We start from the raw sequence: 12,122 nt of genomic DNA on the forward strand, positions 1-12,122 counted from the left end.
TTACTTATAAGAAATAGTCACTATGCATATTCATATACGATATTCTAAATCCTTGGCACACAGTAGGCACAGAAACCATGGTCAGACACCTAAAACAATACAAAACCCAGCTTTCTCTTTTCTATCCAATACATTTGTGCCCAACTTGATCATTATGTAGTAGCAGTAGAAATTCAATAAAGTAAAGAAAGATTATCACGAGGGAACTGAGGGTGGGAGGCTAGGGAACAGATGAAAAATTAGGACACTCCTGAAGAGTCCAAACCCACACATGTGCTAAGGGCGTGGATCACTGCTAAATCACTTGCCTGGCATGCACAAGGCCATGAGTTCAGTCCCTCACATGGCAAAAAAAAAAAAAAAAAAATCACATTCACAAAATGCACCTAAGAAAGCTGACTCTGCTGTGGTTTCCAAAAGAAGTGAGTAGAGAGAAAAGTCCAGAGCCTTCCCTCTTCTGCTCACTTTCTGGCTTCTGTTCAAGTAAAAGGTCAAAGGTTGCAGATTAGAAGAAAAGAAAGTTTGGCAACAAGGTAATAGACCTCCAAAAGACATAAATGATTGCTGCCACTCACATAAAGCACATGTGAACGGATGTGTATGCCACACATATGTAAGTGCATTTATATGCAGGTATTTTCCTTTTTTCTTTTTTTTTAGAATCTGCACATGTAGTTCACAAAAGAATATCATATAGTTCACAAGGGATTTTGCTCGAGAACGTCCTTCCCCAAGTGACTGGGATTTCCTTACAACCCATATTCACCTAGAAACAATGTCAAGTCATCTCACCAGAGCCTATTGTATATACAAGTGGGGCTTAACTACAAAACTAATCACATTACTGTTACTCCTAGGTCCCAGGGCCACAGGCAATTCAGGGCAGAACAGTTCCTTCAAATTCCCGACATCTATCCCATAATGATTACTACTCATTGTTGTTTTAATCTGAATGGGAAATGCGACCCGCAGGCTCTTCTGTTTGAATTCCCTCCAGCTGGCAACAGTTTGGGGAGGCCATGAAACCTTTATGAGGTGGACCGTTGTGAGCCCTCCAAAATTAAATAATGGTCATCGTCCATTCGGCCTACGGAAGGACAGAGTTCCGTGGCGTGAGTCTCTGAAAGAACCTTACTTCGACCCTTTTCTGCCGTAGTTCCCTCACTTCTAAAGCAGGAAGACTAGCCGCATACATCTCAGGGAGACCTGATAAATACCACCTGTGACAATCTAGGCACAGGATCTCCCATAGGGTCAGGCACTTGGTAAGAATTGTTACCACCATTATCTGGGGCCAAATAGGGGACACAGATCTGTCTATCCCCCAGGTCATGGTGCTACATCTTCTAAGGCATGGTAGGGTCCCTGAGATGAGGTAGCTGCAAAAAGGGGGGCATGATATAAATGATGACTACTTAATGACTTCCTTGAAAACCAAGTGAGATAAAAAGGCCCAAGCTGACAGGCTCCACTTGATAGCCTGACAAGACAGTGTTAATGTGGGCAGCAAACAAACAAACAAACAAAAAACAGCCTGATTTAGGGGGAAAGTAGGAGAGGCAGAAGCAACTTCATCCCACTTGCTAAAAAATTAAAACTACAAAAATAAAATCCAGAACTATGCAATTCAACACATCAAGCAAGAGGCACATCACTAAATAAAATGTATATAAAATTACTTTAAAAGTTCAGTTCCTCAGGCTGGAAAGATGGCTCAGAGGTTAAGAGCACTGCCTGCTCTTCCAAAGGTCCTGAGTTCAATTCCAAGCAACTACATGGTGGCTCACAACCATCTATAATGAGATCTGGTGCCCTCTTCTAGCTCTAGCATGTAGGCAGAGCATTGTATACATAATAAATAAATAAATCTTATGAGCATATACAGGGGGAGGTAATCTCCCTCAGGAACAGTCATAGGGGAGGGGAATAAGGGAAAAATGGGAGGGAGGGAAGAATGGGAGGATACAAGGGATGGGATAACCATTGAGATGTAACAAGAATAAATTAATAAAAAAAATAAGTAGAAAAAAAAGTTCAATTCCTCTGTTAGGAATGCCTAAGGTCTTCTTCAGGCAGAGTGGATGCAAACATTCCTACTGTCTCTGAATGCTCTACCAGACAGCTGGTCAGCCTAATGGTCAGGACTCTTTTCCTGTACTGGGCCAGATAGTAAGTACTCTAGGTGTCCTTAGCCCCACTGCCTCTGTGCCAACTTTCTACCTCCACCATGATTACTACAAAAGGAGCTTTAAACAACATGTGTACCAATAAAACTTTATTTACAAAGCCAGGCAGTGGGTCAATTCTACCCATTGACTGCAGTTTGCTGACTACTGACCTAGAACCTCAAATCTGGATGCCCCAGTCCTAGTTTTAACTTTCAACTGTTGGTTATTAGCTATGTGGTCTGAAGTTCGGGTGTCTAAAACCCACTTAGTTCTAATTTCCAATGTGTGCGGCATGAACAATAGTAACGCATTCAATAGAAACAGTGGGGAAACTAACTAGGAATTGTATAAATGTGACTGGCTTTTCTTTGTCTTAATGGCTTCTAAGGTGATGATAGGAGTCCCTGAGCACATCTCCTCACTGGCCACCTATTTCCGTTAATTAACTCAAGTTTCAAGGGAGAGAACATATGAAACTTTACATAGCCCTAAGGCAGAGTTCTTTTATCTGGGACCCTCCCTGGACTGCAGCAGCAGTCGTTACGAGATGCTTAAGCCTGCAGAGAAATAAGTGCAGGTAAGGAAGATGGAAGTCTTCCTCGATTTAGTCTGCCTTTCTTCAAATTGCAAGGATAAGCCAGACTTTTCACTTTTCCCCCCCAAGACAGGCAAGGGGAGGTTTAGAGTATACTGGTACACCCTAAGCCTCAAGCACAGGTCAGAAGAGCCAGCAAATGGCAGCCATCGCCTCCTCTCTTCTTTTTAACTACGTGGACTCAAGGGCAAGGCGAGGAGGGCAAATGGCTGTGCCCTTTAGCTGGAGTCAAAGAAAGTGGAGGGTGTTCGCCTTGCTGCCTTCAGGAACACAGAGCTGCCCCGAGGTCCTTAGTCACTGCCAGGTACACCTCATGGAGTTCACAGAGTCAGCCACACATTGTATGGCCCAGATGCGCGTCAATTTCATGCTGCTTAACCAAATGCTATCAGAATCCAGCACATGTCTGCATGCTCAAGCTCTGACTGGTGTGTGTGTGGGTGGGTGGGTGTGTGTGCGCACGCGCGAGTGCACATACTTGTTCATTTCCTAGTCCTACGCTACTCTCCCATGACTATGAAGGATACACTATTTGTCACCACTTACTAAGACCATCACATTCTCCCCTAATTCTTTCCAAGCAGCTTTAGACTCCTCATCGCTTTCTTTATACAGTTCATCAACAAATCAGGACAAATAGGTACAAATCACAAATTCTGACGGAACTAGACACACATCCATGGTACCAAGTGCGGTTGAATTCAGAGAAAATGAAAAGAAACACGTCTGTGGACTCCACGCTGGTGAAGGGGCCAATTTTTAACTCTGAGTTCCAAACTGAAACACGCAACTAGCAACAAATATCATTTAATACTTATCATTTCAGCTGACCTGTAAAATTGAATTATTTATTTTTTTCAAATTAAGAATGAATGGTCATTTAATAAGTTCAGAATTATTTGGACAACGACAAGGAAAATAAATTCTAAGGAGCTGTGTGAGTGTTTCAAAATCCACACTGGCAGGTTTCGAGGATTTCATTAAAACCTGGATCCCTGCCCTTCGTGCCAGATCTTCATCTTGTCAGACTTTCACAAGTCTGTGGTCAGTTCCCCCAGCTTAGCTAATCTGCAACCTTCATTGTGAGAATTCTAACTGGACCGTGTTAAGTAAAAAGGCATTCACAACCAGTTCTGAATCAAAGTTCTTTACAGTAACTGCTGATTAAATTAGAACCCGCTTAGTTTAGTGTACCTGAAAGGCACCTCTAAATGACCCGGGTATCATCGACAGTTTCATTTATTTCCCAACATTTCACATCGTTAACATCAGTTTTCAAATGTTCCCTTGTTTGAAAACTTCACAGTCTAACTTAGCAACCTCTGAAATGTCCTCTGGTTAGGTGCCTTCAGGCCTTCAGGTCACAACCACAAAAGAACATGGGGGGGGGGGGAGACTTACGTGCACAATTTCCTAATCTGCATTTGCCAGTTTTTAAAGGAAAATAGGAATAATTAGTGACAATTCAAAAGGGTTAAATCCACCAAACAGGACTGCCATTTTTACATTACTTAATTTTATCCTCTCTCCATATAACAGTTTTGACAACAATCTGGGCTAAAACTGAAGGGCTGTGTCCTCATGAAGAGTGTTCTCACTTGATCAAATGTGAGGCAGGACCAGAAGGATGCACTTAATGAGCACCAAGTCCACATCAGAATAAATTCAAAGAGCCTCGCTGGAGAGAAACACACAGAACAGCTCCTAAAGTCACCTCTCCCTGCTGAGGAGCTTTAAAGCTTTGTATAACCATATACTGTTTGTTTTTGAATGTGAAATGTTTCCCTACTTTTCTAATAATGATCAAGGCTACAAAAATGTAGTTGTCATTTAAAATTCTGCATTCAGGGGCCCAGAGAGACGGTGCTGTGATTAAGAGCACTAGCTGCTCTTCCAGAGGACCCAGGCTTTATTCCCAGGACCCAAATAGTGGCTCACAATTGTCTATAACTCCAGTTCCAGGAGGTCCAGTCCCACCTTCTGGCTTCTGTGGGCACCAGACTTGCATGGGGTACATGGACATATATAGAGACAAAACATCCATATATATTAGAATATAAAATAACATTTTTTTAAAATCTGAATTTGATGCTAGGGAGAGAAGTTGTTTGGGAAAGTGAAAAGCATGAGAATCTGAGTCTGGTCTCTAGAATCCATATCAGAAAAGGGCAGGTGTGTGGTACCTGTTAGAATCCCAGTGCCAAAGAGGTAACACAGGCAGATCCTTGGGACTCACCAGCCAGCCAGCCTAGCCTAATTGGTAAGTTCCAGGCCAATGAGAGACCCTGTCCCAAAAATGCAAGATAACTGGTGTCTGGGGCATGACATTGAGGTTCTCCTTGTGTACACACACACACACACACACACACACACACACACACACACACTTGGGCACAATGCACACATGTATACAGCACACATATGCACACATGCACATGGACACCCAGGTTATCCTTTTCAGGGCTTTTTACTTCAGGTGCACCCAAGCTAATTGTCAGACTACATGATCTATATTGATCATATAAATGCCTGAATGACTATATAGGATTCATTTTCATGAGGAGGGGGGCCTTTTGGTGAAATCTTGTTTCAGTATTAGAATATGTGGCTTCATGGGAGACCTTTACCTTTACTATATAGGAAAGAAAACCCCAGAGATATTCCCCAAACCAGCAGAGTCACTTTAGAGTTCTTTTGTAGATTCAGAGTAGAGCAAGAAAATATGAAATGCACGGGCATCAGAATGATTTTCCAGGCTTTTCCAACTGAGAAAGTACAGTGAAACCTCATAAAAACAGACTCTGGTGACTTGGGACTTGCAATAATTAAAGGCAGAAGCTGAGGTGAAGCTTGATTTAGCCTAAAGAAAGCTTAAATATTTATGAAGGAAAAAATCTGATTTTATCTCCCAGAACCACAAAGGAATGATCTACCTATTTCAACAAACTCTTTTCCTCCTCCTCCTCCTCTTCCTCCTCCTCTTGCTCCTCCTCCTCCTCCTCTCCTCTCTCTCTCTCTCTCTCTCGTTGTTTGTTTGTTCTTTATTTTTGAGACAGGGTTTCTTTGTGTGGTCCTGGCTATCCTGGAACTGGCTCTGCACCATAGACCAGGCTGGCCTTGAACTCACAGTGATCCGCCTGCCTCTGCCTCCTGAGTGCTGGGATCAAAGGTGTGTGTTACCACAACCTAGGAAACTCTTAATATTTATCCAAGTTTGTTCCCTCATTGTGAGCATATTCATTCTGAGTTTTAGTGTGAAGTATTTTTGAATAGAGCTAAAATGCATCTTGGAGAAGGTCCCAGGACATGGATATAGTTTACCATACTGGGTTGATCTCTTTGCTCTTGTCTTTGTTGTTTTTATTTTTTGTTTGGTTTTTTGTTGTTGTTGTTGTTGTTGTTGCTTGTTTTTACTAATGGCATTTTCTTCAATATTTTCAGTATCTAGTTGAGTATTTTCTTCTTTTGGATAAGCCCCAAAGACAGATGATCAAAAATATAAAAGGCAAATTGATTATTACTTACGGACACAACTGGAAAAAGTAGGGTCAGGCCCAAATCCCATTTTGCAGGAGCACCGGTAGCTGCCCATGGTATTCAAACACTCACCATTAGGGCATACACCTTGTAGCTGACATTCATTGATATCTGCAAGAAAACAAATGCCTTTCAAAGGAGCGGCCATATCCGGTGTGCAGATTCTGGCTGTACTCGTGCTCAATTTCTGACTCACGATAACAATCTCAGTTCATGTAAACAAAGGGAGAACACAGTAGGAGCAAAGAAAATTAAAACGGCAGAATCTTCATTCAACATGTGCAGTTGTGTCACTAGTTCTGATGTGCACACTATTCTCCAGGTTCTGTGTTAGGTGCTGGAAATGTACTAGTGAACAAAACTGGCCAACAGGGCCATCTTCCCAGAGCTTGTGTGCTGACACGTGCACAGCATTGTGGAGCGCACAGTCAGGCAACAATCCTCCTTCTGAAGGCACTGACAGCCTAGATGCACAGAGAACACGTGAACCGCTAAAGCAGTAAAGAACTGTATAAGTTACCCAAACCAAACTAGAACTCTTAGAAACTGACCTTCAGTTCTGAAATTATCCACATAGAGAGTCAAGAGCCACTGAAAGAGGTTAGAGGTAGTGTGGGGGAGGAGGTGAGAGTTCCTCAGGGTAGAAGCTGTGTGTGTGTGTGTGTGTGTGTGTGTTTGTGTGTGGTACAGTGATGGGCCTGGGTTGGAAGAAATATTCACATGGGTGGAGACTGAACCATAAGCACAGAGATTGGCCAGGAAAAGGGAACTCAGGAAATTATGAGTGAAGCCATTGCATGGAAAACAGTTTCAATAATGGTAGATAGTTAGAGACAGAGTTGCTACATAGCAGGCTAGGTTTGGATTCAATCTTACTGAAAACACAAAATGATATGGAAAGGCTTTGAGTAGGAAAACATTGGTGTCAGTGACAGACTCCAGGGTAGTCCACCTGGCCAGCAGTTGCAAGTTCGGGTGTCTAAAACCCACTTAGTTCTAATTTCCAATGTGTGCGGCATGAACAATAGTAACGCATTCAATAGAAACAGTGGGGAAACTAACTAGGAATTGTATAAATGTGACTGGCTTTTCTTTGTCTAATGGCTTCTAAGGTGATGATAGGAGTCCCTGAGCACATCTCCTCACTGGCCACCTATTTCCGTTAATTAACTCCAAGTTCAAAGGGAGAGAACATATGAAACTTTACAAGCCCTAAGGCAGAGTTCTTTTATCTGGGGACCCTCCCTGGACTGCAGCAGCAGTCGTTACGAGATGCTTAAAGCCTGCAGAGAAATAAGTGCAGGTAGGAAGATGGAAAGTCTTCCTCGATTTAGTCTGCCTTTCTTCAAATTGCAAGGATAAGCCCAGACTTTTCACTTTTCCCCCACAAGACAGGCAAGGGGAGGTTTAGAGTATACTGGTACACCCTAAGCCTCAAGCACAGGTCAGAAGAGCCAGCAAATGGCAGCCATCGCCTCCTCTCTTCTTTTTAACTACGTGGACTCAAGGGCAAGGCGAGGAGGGCAAATGGCTGTGCCCTTTAGCTGGAGTCAAAGAAAGTGGAGGGTGTTCGCCTTGCTGCCTTCAGGAACACAGAGCTGCCCCGAGGTCCTTAGTCACTGCCAGGTACACCTCATGGAGTTCACAGAGTCAGCCACACATTGTATGGCCCAGATGCGCGTCAATTTCATGCTGCTTAACCAAATGCTATCAGAATCCAGCACATGTCTGCATGCTCAAGCTCTGACTGGTGTGTGTGTGGGTGGGTGGGTGTGTGTGTGCGCACGCGCGAGTGCACATACTTGTTCATTTCCTAGTCCTACGCTACTCTCCCATGACTATGAAGGATACACTATTTGTCACCACTTACTAAGACCATCACATTCTCCCCTAATTCTTTCCAAGCAGCTTTAGACTCCTCATCGCTTTCTTTATACAGTTCATCAACAAATCAGGACAAATAGGTACAAATCACAAATTCTGACGGAACTAGACACACATCCATGGTACCAAGTGCGGTTGAATTCAGAGAAAATGAAAAGAAACACGTCTGTGGACTCCACGCTGGTGAAGGGGCCAATTTTTAACTCTGAGTTCCAAACTGAAACACGCAACTAGCAACAAATATCATTTAATACTTATCATTTCAGCTGACCTGTAAAATTGAATTATTTATTTTTTTCAAATTAAGAATGAATGGTCATTTAATAAGTTCAGAATTATTTGGACAACGACAAGGAAAATAAATTCTAAGGAGCTGTGTGAGTGTTTCAAAATCCACACTGGCAGGTTTCGAGGATTTCATTAAAACCTGGATCCCTGCCCTTCGTGCCAGATCTTCATCTTGTCAGACTTTCACAAGTCTGTGGTCAGTTCCCCCAGCTTAGCTAATCTGCAACCTTCATTGTGAGAATTCTAACTGGACCGTGTTAAGTAAAAAGGCATTCACAACCAGTTCTGAATCAAAGTTCTTTACAGTAACTGCTGATTAAATTAGAACCCGCTTAGTTTAGTGTACCTGAAAGGCACCTCTAAATGACCCGGGTATCATCGACAGTTTCATTTATTCCCAACATTTCACATCGTTAACATCAGTTTTCAAATGTTCCCTTGTTTGAAAACTTCACAGTCTAACTTAGCAACCTCTGAAATGTCCTCTGGTTAGGTGCCTTCAGGCCTTCAGGTCACAACCACAAAAGAACATGGGGGGGGGGGGAGACTTACGTGCACAATTTCCTAATCTGCATTTGCCAGTTTTTAAAGGAAAATAGGAATAATTAGTGACAATTCAAAAGGGTTAATCCCCCAAACAGGACTGCCATTTTTACATTACTTAATTTATCCTCTCTCCATATAACAGTTTTGACAACAATCTGGGCTAAAACTGAAGGGCTGTGTCCTCATGAAGAGTGTTCTCACTTGATCAAATGTGAGGCAGGACCAGAAGGATGCACTTAATGAGCACCAAGTCCACATCAGAATAAATTCAAAGAGCCTCGCTGGAGAGAAACACACAGAACAGCTCCTAAAGTCACCTCTCCCTGCTGAGGAGCTTTAAAGCTTTGTATAACCATATACTGTTTGTTTTTGAATGTGAAATGTTTCCCTACTTTTCTAATAATGATCAAGGCTACAAAAATGTAGTTGTCATTTAAAATTCTGCATTCAGGGGCCCAGAGAGACGGTGCTGTGATTAAGAGCACTAGCTGCTCTTCCAGAGGACCCAGGCTTTATTCCCAGGACCCAAATAGTGGCTCACAATTGTCTATAACTCCAGTTCCAGGAGGTCCAGTCCCACCTTCTGGCTTCTGTGGGCACCAGACTTGCATGGGGTACATGGACATATATAGAGACAAAACATCCATATATATTAGAATATAAAATAACATTTTTTTAAAATCTGAATTTGATGCTAGGGAGAGAAGTTGTTTGGGAAAGTGAAAAGCATGAGAATCTGAGTCTGGTCTCTAGAATCCATATCAGAAAAGGGCAGGTGTGTGGTACCTGTTAGAATCCCAGTGCCAAAGAGGTAGACACAGGCAGATCCTTGGGACTCACCAGCCAGCCAGCCTAGCCTAATTGGTAAGTTCCAGGCCAATGAGAGACCCTGTCCCAAAAATGCAAGATAACTGGTGTCTGGGGCATGACATTTGAGGTTCTCTCTTGTGTACACACACACACACACACACACACACACACACACACACACACACACTTGGGCACAATGCACACATGTATACAGCACACATATGCACACATGCACATGGACACCCAGGTTATCCTTTTCAGGGCTTTTTACTTCAGGTGCACCCAAGCTAATTGTCAGACTACATGATCTATATTGATCATATAAATGCCTGAATGACTATATAGGATTCATTTTCATGAGGAGGGGGGCCTTTTGGTGAAATCTTGTTTCAGTATTAGAATATGTGGCTTCATGGGAGACCTTTACCTTTACTATATAGGAAAGAAAACCCCAGAGATATTCCCCAAACCAGCAGAGTCACTTTAGAGTTCTTTTGTAGATTCAGAGTAGAGCAAGAAAATATGAAATGCACGGGCATCAGAATGATTTTCCAGGCTTTTCCAACTGAGAAAGTACAGTGAAACCTCATAAAAACAGACTCTGGTGACTTGGGACTTGCAATAATTAAAGGCAGAAGCTGAGGTGAAGCTTGATTTAGCCTAAAGAAAGCTTAAATATTTATGAAGGAAAAAATCTGATTTTATCTCCCAGAACCACAAAGGAATGATCTACCTATTTCAACAAACTCTTTTCCTCCTCCTCCTCCTCTTCCTCCTCCTCTTGCTCCTCCTCCTCCTCCTTCTCCTCTCTCTCTCTCTCTCTCTCGTTGTTTGTTTGTTCTTTATTTTTGAGACAGGGTTTCTTTGTGTGGTCCTGGCTATCCTGGAACTGGCTCTGCACCATAGACCAGGCTGGCCTTGAACTCACAGTGATCCGCCTGCCTCTGCCTCCTGAGTGCTGGGATCAAAGGTGTGTGTTACCACAACCTAGGAAACTCTTAATATTTATCCAAGTTTGTTCCCTCATTGTGAGCATATTCATTCTGAGTTTTAGTGTGAAGTATTTTTGAATAGAGCTAAAATGCATCTTGGAGAAGGTCCCAGGACATGGATATAGTTTACCATACTGGGTTGATCTCTTTGCTCTTGTCTTTGTTGTTTTTATTTTTTGTTTGGTTTTTTGTTGTTGTTGTTGTTGTTGTTGCTTGTTTTTACTAATGGCATTTTCTTCAATATTTTCAGTATCTAGTTGAGTATTTTCTTCTTTTGGATAAGCCCCAAAGACAGATGATCAAAAATATAAAAAGGCAAATTGATTATTACTTACGGACACAACTGGAAAAAGTAGGGTCAGGCCCAAATCCCATTTTGCAGGAGCACCGGTAGCTGCCCATGGTATTCAAACACTCACCATTAGGGCATACACCTTGTAGCTGACATTCATTGATATCTGCAAGAAAACAAATGCCTTTCAGAAGGAGCGGCCATATCCGGTGTGCAGATTCTGGCTGTACTCGTGCTCAATTTCTGACTCACGATAACAATCTCAGTTCATGTAAACAAAGGGAGAACACAGTAGGAGCAAAGAAAATTAAAACGGCAGAATCTTCATTCAACATGTGCAGTTGTGTCACTAGTTCTGATGTGCACACTATTCTCCAGGTTCTGTGTTAGGTGCTGGAAATGTACTAGTGAACAAAACTGGCCAACAGGGCCATCTTCCCAGAGCTTGTGTGCTGACACGTGCACAGCATTGTGGAGCGCACAGTCAGGCAACAATCCTCCTTCTGAAGGCACTGACAGCCTAGATGCACAGAGAACACGTGAACCGCTAAAGCAGTAAAGAACTGTATAAGTTACCCAAACCAAACTAGAACTCTTAGAAACTGACCTTCAGTTCTGAAATTATCCACATAGAGAGTCAAGAGCCACTGAAAGAGGTTAGAGGTAGTGTGGGGGAGGAGGTGAGAGTTCCTCAGGGTAGAAGCTGTGTGTGTGTGTGTGTGTGTGTGTGTTTGTGTGGTGTACAGTGATGGGCCTGGGTTGGAAGAAATATTCACATGGGTGGAGACTGAACCATAAGCACAGAGATTGGCCAGGAAAAGGGAACTCAGGAAATTATGAGTGAAGCCATTGCATGGAAAACAGTTTCAATAATGGTAGATAGTTAGAGACAGAGTTGCTACATAGCAGGCTAGGTTTGGATTCAATCTTACTGAAAACACAAAATGATATGGAAAGGCTTTGAGTAGGAAAACATTGGTGTCAGTGACAGACTCCAGGGTAGTCCACCT

The 12,122-nt window shown here is 42.6% G+C and overlaps 1 protein-coding gene across 1 annotated transcript in view; it reads right to left on the reverse strand.

Moving 5' to 3' along the window:
• Nucleotides 1–12,122, reverse strand: part of Ltbp1 (latent transforming growth factor beta binding protein 1) — a 399,918-nt gene that overhangs the window by 116,405 nt on the left and 271,391 nt on the right. Inside the window, exon 10 of the mRNA XM_051167245.1 lies at nt 11,156–11,278. Within this exon, the coding sequence (XP_051023202.1) occupies nt 11,156–11,278 (123 nt within the window). The remainder of the gene's footprint in view (nt 1–11,155; nt 11,279–12,122) is intronic.

The sequence above is a fragment of the Acomys russatus genome, chromosome 1 (assembly GCF_903995435.1).
Source record: "Acomys russatus chromosome 1, mAcoRus1.1, whole genome shotgun sequence".
NCBI classification, from domain to species: Eukaryota; Metazoa; Chordata; class Mammalia; order Rodentia; family Muridae; genus Acomys; species Acomys russatus.